This window comes from Calliphora vicina, chromosome 4 (genome assembly GCF_958450345.1).
Source record: "Calliphora vicina chromosome 4, idCalVici1.1, whole genome shotgun sequence".
Taxonomy (NCBI): Eukaryota; Metazoa; Arthropoda; class Insecta; order Diptera; family Calliphoridae; genus Calliphora; species Calliphora vicina.
Genome location: NC_088783.1, coordinates 100,880,665 through 100,891,431, shown reverse-complemented (window position 1 = coordinate 100,891,431; position 10,767 = coordinate 100,880,665). Strand labels below are relative to the sequence as shown.

The 10,767-nt window shown below is 32.0% G+C and overlaps 2 protein-coding genes across 3 annotated transcripts; one reads left to right on the top strand and one right to left on the bottom strand.

Moving 5' to 3' along the window:
- Positions 1-2,247: 2,247 nt before the first annotated feature.
- Pgam5 (Phosphoglycerate mutase 5) lies at positions 2,248-3,538 on the bottom strand. Of its 2 annotated transcripts, none has more exons than XM_065508832.1 (2): positions 2,889-3,538; positions 2,248-2,806 (listed from the first exon to the last, which is right to left on the bottom strand). In XM_065508832.1, the coding sequence occupies exons 1-2, from the start codon at positions 3,462-3,464 to the stop codon at positions 2,498-2,500; spliced, it is 885 nt and encodes a 294-aa protein (XP_065364904.1). In that variant the 5' UTR covers positions 3,465-3,538; the 3' UTR covers positions 2,248-2,497. The 2 variants fall into 2 exon arrangements, with proteins under 2 accessions (XP_065364904.1, XP_065364903.1); XM_065508831.1 differs by having other exon boundaries at positions 2,248-2,809; positions 2,889-3,537.
- A 1,037-nt stretch (positions 3,539-4,575) lies between these two features.
- Mybbp1A (MYB binding protein 1a) lies at positions 4,576-8,924 on the top strand. Its single transcript, XM_065507027.1, has 3 exons — positions 4,576-4,920; positions 4,996-5,373; positions 5,528-8,924. Exons 1-3 carry the CDS (start codon positions 4,624-4,626, stop codon positions 8,660-8,662), a joined length of 3,810 nt encoding a protein of 1,269 aa, XP_065363099.1. The 5' UTR covers positions 4,576-4,623; the 3' UTR covers positions 8,663-8,924.
- Positions 8,925-10,767: the final 1,843 nt, after the last annotated feature.

Sequence of the window (10,767 nt, the reverse complement as noted above, 5' to 3'; positions counted from 1 at the left end):
TTTTTTTTTACCAAAAATATATAAAAAAAATCCTTCAGCAATTATTTTGTATCTTCAAATTTTCGAAGAAGAGAAAAACAAATATAAAAATTAAAAATCACAAATTTTTTCAAATGAAACGTTTCGTTACGTTTTACAAAATTCGGGCAATAATGTGAAAAATTAAATACATAATTCTCAAATGGTTTTGGGTATCGATGTAATTTTCAAAATTTAGTTTGAGAAAAAAAAAATTTTTGGGTGGCCTATTGTAGCTAATGTTTAAAACCGATCACTACACAGTCGAAAATTTAGGTAATTTTCGGATCAAAAATCTGTAACATTTGAATGGATGACGATTTTTGTAAGATTTTTTTTGTTGAATAGGTGGGACTTTAAGCTTTAATATGTATTTTTAATCATAAAAATCGAATTATTAAAAAAAAGTTATGAACGGTTAAAAATACATTTTTGAGTTTTTGTATAAAAGTAATTGTACTATAGCATGGCAGAACAAGCAAGGTACAATTACCAGAAAGTATGTTCTCTATTATACATTCCCTATAACGTCAAACAAAAGAAAATGAAAAAATATCAAAAGGAAATGTCTAAATAATTGAATTTAAATTTTTGTTAGGAAAAAATTATATTTCAAACATTAATTTACTAACAATTGCAGAAAAACTAATAAAATATTAAATAAGTGTGTAAGTTTTAGTTAAAACGTTACAAACGTTAGCATTTTTTTATTTTTTTTCGTAATTTTTCAAATTCTACAATAGTTATTTTAATTTTTTTTATGAAATCCCATGGTAGAACCAACCAGGTACAATTATTAGGGAGAGTTTTCAATATTTACCCCTACAACGTCAAATAACGCATTTACTCTAATCACTTTTTATTTTATTTTCTCAATGTTTTGCACGTTATATTAAAACTAACACATATTTATTTGGAAAAAATTTAATTTGAATTGAATATTTTAGGAAAAAATGTAAATACACAAAAATTTGTTTAATTATTTTTTTTTGTCTAGACATTTCGTTTTGTTTTTTTCTAATTTTCTTTTGTTTGACGTTATAGGGAATGTATAATTGAGAACGTACTTTCTAATAATTGTAACTTGCTTGTTCTGCTATGATGAAAACCTATTTTTTTTTGCACAATGTTTTAAAGATAATTTTATATAGACAAAAATAAGACATTATTTGTTAAAATCGGTTTATATTTGCAAAAGTTATTAAACTTTTTCGAAAAAATTTACATTGTAAATTAAAAATTGTACAAAATTTTTTTTAAAAATCAAAAAAAGTTGATAATTTGTTTTCTTAAATTTCCGAGTTGCTCAACATTTTTGCGTGCTATTTGTTTATAGGCAGCAAAAGGCAGCTAATTTTGATATGTATTTTAGATAAGTTAAACTTTAATTCTATGTTAAAACTAGATCTGCGGCAAACGGCGCCAATAGTTAAAATCCTAGTCAAAGTTTCGTAGGTAAGCCAAAAAACATTATCAGCCCAGGGAGTTTTTTCCCATTGAATTTGAATAGGAAAAATGAGAAAAGGGGAAAAACTGCCGGGGAATTTTTATTCATAATTGGGCTGTATATATTTTAAATTAATAATGCACAAGATAACCTTTCCAACAAGGTATAACAATTCTGAAAAAAATTAATTATAAATATTAAAAATACACCCTTGAATAAGGTATAATTTTAACTCCCCAAATCTTCAATGTGGAAAGTAGTGTATTCTGTCGCCATTTGCGAATACTTCTTCAAATAATTATTGCTTGACATCTTAACTTTACTGTGCGATCGAATTACTGAAAGCTAAAAACTGTATTGTGAGTTATTATATAAAAAATCGATTTTTGTTCAGAAATATGAGTGATCACAGATCGAGGTGCTTTTCTTTATTAAAAGCTTATTGGCCAAGTTATTAGCGATTTTAGATATAGTGAGTTTTTATATAAAAAATCGTGGTTTTGTTAGAAATATGAGTGATCAGAGATCGAGGTCCTTTTCTTGAGTTTTAATATTAGTAATCGAATTTTGGTCTGAAATATGAGTGCCAAATCGGTCCATGCGTCCTGCGATTTTGGATATATCGAAAAAAATTGGCGTTGTCAATTTTTCATTCAGTAAAAACTTAATTACTTTGAACATTTAATTCAGCCTGAGATTGTGGCGATTACTACAAAGATCAATGGGTTGATTGACCATTGGGTTCAATATTGAATAAACAATTAAAATAAATATGTACATACTTGTTTAAATGTTGAATACTTTAGTATATATTTCAGTTTAAAATGGCTTTATTCTTACATTACATAATTTGTTTTGACAACTTTAATTTAAATTTATTTACTTTAAGTACCTTTATTAATTCTAATCTATTTAAAATGAACAAATATTGTAGACTGCATTTAGGAAACAATGTTTAACATTTTTAGAACAAATTTGGAATATAATAAAACTTTAACTTTTCCATTTTTGTATGAGTGGAAACATGGCATGTTATACAACATTTTTAGTATCACGTGGTATGCGATGAGTTAAATACGGAGCTGGTATGAAACCGGTATCACCCAAATACTTTATGGAAACATTTCCAGATGGCTGTATAGTCAACCAGGTAATGGAAGCGTGATTAATATTAATTCTCAACCAGGCTTCGGGTGGAAATTGTAGAGCACGACAAACAAAATAACGAATAACATTTCCGTGTCCCACAATCAGAGTATAGGTATCGTTCTTTTCACTGGGATCAGCACGGTGAAAATAACGTCTAAAGCCGGCCTCAATTCGTGCACCATCACGGAAGAACTGCTACAGTATTAGTTGTACAAGAAAAAACTAAAGAATTGACAAACAAATTTCACATAGAATGATCAAAATTCAAACTCACCGATTCTTCTGGTCTCCAGTGACCCACTGGTGGTTGTGGTGGTATGGGTGCACCCTCTCTTATGTAAGGACAATGTTTAACATCTTTTGAATTAAAACTTATCTCATTCAAGATAATATCTGCTGTTTCTTGGGCTCTAGTCATTGTCGAAACTATAACTTTATTCCATTTAATTCCCAATTCGTCAAGTCTTTTTCCGGTGTACTTGGCTTGTAGACGACCTCTTTCAGTGAGACGATGTGTCTCATCACTATCGCCAGCATCGAAGTATTCCCCATGTCTAATGAGTATAATGTGCCTGGCTGGTTTGGGGCAAGACTTTTCCAATTCACTATTGTAGCGATTTTGTTCTTGTGGTGTATCGTTTTTCATAGGCTTCACCAGACTCTTTGGACTGCGACAATCCCAGTTGCTGTCCCACAATGCGCAAGGATTAACCGGTTTGTCGCTATTTGTCCACGAAGCAAGCACCGTATTTTGTGGCTCTTTCACACGCTGGTAGAAATAAGCCCCTAATCCGGCTCCAGTACCTAAAGCTACAACGCCAAATTTTCGAACACTCGCCCACATCACCATATTGTCTAACTTTTTTTTTCTAAAATTTCTCACAAATTCTATAAAATCCAAAATCCAGTCAACTAAAAGCGCGTATAATAAAATGCAATTGTGCTTTTTTATATACAAAAACAACAAAAAAAATCACAAACATTCACAATAAGCACCCAAACAAGGTTGCCATTGGTTAACTTATATTTGAAGACGATGGCTTCGAAGTAGGGTCAAATTGTTGAAAGTTATACAAATTATTTTCAAATCTTGAAAGGTACTCATAAAGAGTTTCTGTCAGAAACCAGGGACAGTTATTACTTTTTCATAAAAGTAAAAAAATAAAAATTATTTTCGCTTTTAGATATATATTTGTTCGATCAGAAAAAAAAGTAATTTTTAAAGTTTTATTTTATCAACTAGAAATAAAAGTTATTTTGGTAAATTGGTATTTTTTTTTGTTTAATAAACTTAGGACTGTAATACAATTTAAAAAATTGTATTTTTGTATTTTGATCTACGATTTAAACACACAATAAACTAGAGAACGATATGATAGCGAAAACGATATTATCATAATAACGTTTTTAAATATTTTTCTTCAATTAAAAAAAAACATTAAACTGAAAAATTAGTTTAATGAAAAATTTTCAAACATATGAAAAATAAAAGAATTTTAAATAATTTCAATTGTGGTTAATAAACACGCGAACCGTTTTTCAGTTTTATGGTGATATACATTTCAAATATTTGCAACAAAATATGCACATGATATGAATAAGTTAAATATGTATGTATGTATGTATATGAATTGTTATGTTTCCTTTTCAAGTGTTTGTCTTATTTTATTTTTTATTTCATTTATTATGAAATACAGTTTTTTTGCATTCAAAACTAAAATCGTTTATGATACGATAACGTTATCATATATGATAGTTTATATCACCAATATCGTTTCGATATCGATTGGTTTATTTCATTTAAATTTATTAACGATTATTTATAATAACAAGGTGTTTCATTTCATCATTCCGTTCGTTTCCATTAATTTTAAACATCTGATCTGAAGTCATGGTTGCAAAATAAAAGTAACAAATGCCATTCACAATAACAAACATTTTATGTTTTGGATTTAGTTGACAGCAAGGAACACGTGCATTGAAGAAAATTACAAAAATATTTAATTAAAATGAAAATTAAAAAGGATAAAAAACAAGAAAAACCTTCCCATGACGTGGAATCAGCGAAACAAACGAAAGAACCCAAAAAATCTAACAAGAAACTTAAGTTAAACAGTGTAGAAAATGCAAATGGTGATGACGAGACAACGACACAATCAACTCCCGTGGCTGATAAATCTTTCAAATCTGTAGACACTAATATTTTCAAGCATTTTAACGAACTTACTAACGATGAAGAAAAGACTCGCTTGGAAGCAGCTTTACATCTCTTGCAACAGATTAATCGCACTAAAGAGCCTGAGAAGGTAAGAAAACATTTGTTATTAGAGGGGTATTAAGAGGAACATTGTTAAAACCATGTGTATATATTTCTTTTATAGAGACAAAAAGAGTTGGCGTATACCTTAAAACGTTTGATACGTGGTTGTGGTGCTTCAACCAATGTCTCACGAGCTGGTTTCTTTACTGGTTTGGTGGGCTTTTTGAAGTCCTTTAATCAAGATGAACTATCAATTGAGCATGTTTTTGAATCGCTTAACAAGGAATTACATGTGGGGGCCACCATTGCTAATAAGGAAGATGCTGATGCTATTGTGGGTAAAATCTTAGTTTGTGGTGCATTATTGCATTCAGGGCGTTTAGCTGAAGCCAATAGTGAACATTTGGAACAAATCACAAACATTCTATTGCAATCCACCCGTCATCGCACATATCATGCCTCTTTAGGTTTTTCTTTTATATGTGAAATTATTGAAAAAGTAAGTACCCCCATAAATTTTGTGACTTTGCCAACAATATTTTTCTTTTTAATTTTTAATGCTTAAAAATTATAAAAATAAGTTTGCGTTTTAGCCAAGAAATATGTATGTAACTAGAAAATCGCAATAATTAAAATTAAAACTTTTATTACAGTTGTCACAGAAACAATTTGAATCTTCCGTATGGCCTCTTCTTCAAAAGGAATTAATCAAACCCTGGCCTAAACAATCCCTACAAACTGTTCATTGCTTGATATCGGTACAAAAAAAGTTTCCAAACGCTGTTAATGCTAAATTTTTGAAACTAAATTTTAACGGTAACGAACTACTGAACCCAGAAAGTTTCAAATATCTACACAAAATCTTTTGGGAGCACAGTAATACCGATATTCTTACCCATCCAGCATTTGAATCGTTCGGTTCCTACATCGCCTCGAGTAAACATCTGGCACAATTTTGGTGCGACGCTGTTGAACCTGGTCTGGAAAATCCTACAAAATTGTTGGAAGTGGAAACTTTAAAGATATTCACCGATATTTTAGACAATTTAAATGTCGAACAAACAAATGTGCATGAATTATTAACCGATAATTTTATGCGTATGTTTATTGAAGGTTTGAAAAATCTTAAACAAAAGAAAGACGAAACTTTGAAAGCTTTCTATGCGGATTTCTTAGAGGCTCTGGTGAAATGCTGTGGAAAACTTACAAAAGAAGCTGCCAAAGTGGCTGTAATTAAACGATTAATTTTACCTCCCGGTATCTTTAATATTGAAAAGTTCACTGGCCAACGCATAGTTCATCAATTAATCAACAATTTGGGCGAGGAAGGTGTAAAAGATGTTTTCCAATTGTACAAGAGTATATTTTTAGGTACTCTAGCTAAAAATCCTGAAAACGCGTCTGAAAATTGGTTGAATTTTGAGCGATTAAATGCCGGTTACATGCTGCAAAATTTACTACAACACAAGTCGGTGCAAGCAGCATACAAATGGCGCGAAGAACAATTAAAATTCCTTTTCACCTGTGGCATATTTTATGTGACTGACTCGGCCGAGATCTGTAAGAAAGAAGCTGCTGGTTCCTTTAGTACTGATTTTGCCGATCAATGCAAGAACATGTTCTACACTTGCTTGCAAAGCAAATTGAGCGATATCCAACAAGAACAACAATTATTATTTAATTTAGCCGAATACTGCCAAGAGAAAATGTTGCAAAAACATGCAGCTAAATATTTTAGAATACAAAAGTTCGATGAAACTTTACAAAAATCTTGGAATAGTATGTTTGAGAGTGTGGCACAATTGAACAAGACAGCTGTACAGGATAAAGCGAACAAAAAGAGAAAATCTGTTGATGCGACCGGCAAAAGTGACAATAAATTGCAAACAGTTTTTAATATATTGTTGTTGAACATGGGACTGCAGTTGTTCCGTGAAGCAGAAATGGCTGGTCCTGCTGTAGAAGATCTATTAAAGTGCATGGAAAAGACTAATCAGCAAACAAAAAGTAAGAAGAAAGCTAAGAAATCTTCCGACCAGGAGGAAGAGCCCGAATGGATAGAAGTAGTGGTGGATCTGTTTCTACATTTGCTTTCGCAGAATAATAGTGCTCTGCGCAATATTGTTAATGCTTTGTTCCCCCATCTGTGTGATAATTTATCTCTGTCGGCGGTGCATCAAATATTGGCTATGGTAGATATGAAGGATGGCAACAACCCTTTGAGTACCAAAAATGAAGATGAAGAAGATGAGGATGATGCCGAAGAAGGAGAAGAAGAAGAGGGTGAAGAAATGGAAACTCAAGAAAATGGTGTAGATGCAGAAAGCGACGAAGAAGATGATGATGAAGACGACGACGATGAAGAGGATGAGGACGATGAAGATGAAGAAGGTGTTACTGAAAGCGACAAGCTGCGCAATGCCATTTCTCAGGCATTAATAGCAAGCGGTTCTACTGGTGGTGTGGATGATGATATGGAATCAGTCGATTTAAATGATATGACCGAGGAAGAAGGTCTCAAACTCGACGAAGCTTTAGCCAATGCATTCAAGGCTTTGAAAAAGTCCGGTGGTGGCAGCTCACAAACTAAAAAATCGAAAAGTTATCGCGTCAAAACCACAACTGTTATGCATTTCCGCATTAGAGTTTTAGATTTAATAGAAATCTACTTGCAACAAAAACCTTCCTTGTTGATTTGCATTGAAATCATGTTGGCTCTCTTTAACATGTTGGAATACTGTGTCGGTGATGAATTGAAGCCCTTGCAATCTAAAGTCGAAAAAGTGTTAATTAAACTAACTTCAAACAAAAATTATACCACCGAGGATGAACTAAAAGAGGAAAACTTTGTTGACTTCATACGTTTAATTGTTGAAAAGAAAGCTCCCACAGTAGTCTACGACATCGTCAATAAAATGCGCAACAAATGCACATGTTTCCTAATATCAAATGCCTGCAAAATAAATTCAGACGAAAATACCGACAAAATATCAAAACTCTGCCAGGAATATACTCAAGAATTTATAAAGTCACGCAATCCCACAATAAATATTACTTTACTATCGGACATATTCAAATTACGTTGGCGTAATGTTTGGACAATTGCCGAAGATCTAACCCAACAAGGTCTAAATCTACAAACTCGCACTTTTAGACGCATACAAATCTATGAGGTGTTATCGGTACTTTACAAAAACCATGAACTGCAAAAACAAAACGAAGAATTGTCAAAGAAACAATTTAGGAAAATTGAAAAATCCCTAAGTACCCACCTAAAGGCGCTGAGTGAAAACAATTCTGTTAAACATTCTCCCAAAGAATTTCAAACTCTGTTGGATCTATTACTCAATGCTCAAAAAACCCATCAACGTCTCCAATTACAAACTGTATTAACGTCCGAAAGCACATTGAACTCGGTGCAAACCCTTAGGAAACACATACGATTAGAGTCTGCCCAAATATATCAACGTTTTTGCAATACATTTAAACTGGAAGTCATTCGCAATACAGATGTACTAAACAAATCAAAGGCACAACAACACGATTCCGAAGCCGAAAGTGAGGGTGATGAAGAAACAAATGACGATGAACAAGAAACGAAATCAGAATCAACAGCTCAAAAACGGAAAATGTCGGCAAAAGACTTGCGCAAACAAAAGAAGCAAAAGAAACAACATCGCTTGGAGGCGGCATCTCGTGGTCTCAATGGTGGCATAGGCTTCTCGCAAAGAAATGGCGATAATGCCAACTCCGATGAGAATGACGACAACAGCGAAGATTCATCATAATTTATGTAGTAATTATATATTTTAACTTATATATTATACAATTTGATTTTTTAAATACATATTAATTATATGTATGTAGAAATTTCTACCATAGTTTCCGATCTTTAAAACTTATTTGAGTTTTAAACAAATTTCTAATCCAAACTGTAAAGTTGGATGTTAAAGATAAATTTTTTTTTATTCAAATGTACCATAATTATTACATATAAATTTGTTTTTATATAAATGTCTGATTTCAATAAAAGTGGATGATATAAATATACATATGTATGTAACTAATAACGATTATAGATTATTATAAACTAGATTTACTCACAGATGATTACAGATATGCTACAATTGACAGTTGTAATATCGAACGGTATAGTTATTTCGACATTCTACAAAAAATGTTCAATGGTTGTGGTTTGCAGATATGTATGTAGATAGAAGAAATAACATTCAATATCAATAGGCATCAGAAAGTGTGATATATATTTCTAACTCTTTCGAAACATTTTGTTTGTTTTCTATTGTCATATTACTGAAACCAAATTGGTATCAAAATGAGAAAATTTTGTTAATTTGCTAAAAGAAACTTAAATTTTTATTTTTCATTCTCCCTACATCTGCTTTGAATTTGATTGATTTGCAACTCATTTTTGATTTCATTCATTTGAATTGCAATTCATTGTTCTAATTCATTTGAATGAATTTAAAATCAATTCAAACGAATTGGAAATGAATTGCAATTCATTTTACAGATTCATTTGAATTGAAAACGAATTGCAACTCCTTTTTACAAATTCATTGCAAATGAATTGAAATTCATTTCTGCCTAATTCGTTTGATTTGATTCAAATTTAATTCAATTCTTTTTTGTTGTGGAAAGAATTAATTCAAAATATAGCTAACTCTAACTAACTACTTATAGTGTTTTTAAATTTAATTTTTTTTATTGAAGCGGAGAAATATTAAAAGCTGTCAAATTGCTGCCTTAAGGACTGTCACAGGCGGCATGAAAATTAACTCGGAACAACATCTACACGAGGAAACTAAGGTTCTTCCAGAAAAGGAACACAACATCATGTTGTCGAAATAGTTCCTCCTGTAATGTCACAGCTGGAGCCTCTCCCTGGGCATGTCTGGAAGGATCTTCATGTATACTAGGAAAACGGTGCTGTTCCAAATGTATGCCCAGTATGTGGTCAGGGTCCCCATGATACCTTCAACATATTCAATTGCCCAGCCAATCCTACTTTACTTAGTCCAATGGATTTGTGGACCAACCCCGTTGAAGCAGTTACAAAGCAATAGGTTCTCAGACAAAAATGGCTAGGGGATAGATTCTACGATGAACTAGTGGATATAGCTAGATATGATCTAGGCAATCTATTAGGCGTTATCAGGGGAATAGGCAGGGTATGACCCCTTTCACACTAGGCAATTTAGTTGCTCAAGTCTCTTGTGTTTGTTGATACCAGAGGTAATGTCGGGTTAAGGAGAAGAAAATTTTACATGCTGTTTTGTGGTTGGGCAAGAGACTTGCGCAACTAAATTGCCTAGTGTGACATTATTTAGAGAATCCCGGTACATTTTTTTTGTCTTTCAGACCGGGTTTTCTTTTCACCTCACTACTTTCATTTGAATTCTTCACATATATTTATATTCCTGTAGGATATCACAATAGATCCTATGAGTCTCCGAGTGGAAGTCTATTTTATAGTACACATCTTATAAAGGACCAGTAGTTTATAAGATACACATTTATTACCACCACTTTTGTTCCGATCGACCCCACTGTGCGGTATTTGAATGGAATTATAAAGGTTTTTGGACCAGCATATGCTGGAGTGTAGTTCATTTTTACTTTTATGTTTCAATTTATTTTGTGACACAAAATTTTAGGTATAAATCAAGATCAGCGAAACAGCTTGCATTTTTATAATTTCTTTGGTGTTGATAGCTCTCATAATTAGAAGCACAAAAACGTTAATATTTTTCCCTGCTCTCTTTTAGTTTAAGAGTTATATGAATTTAAAGTCAATACATATAATAGTATATTTCTCATATATTTGGAAAACAAACTGATCGTTATGGGTATCATTGAATAGTGCTTCACAATA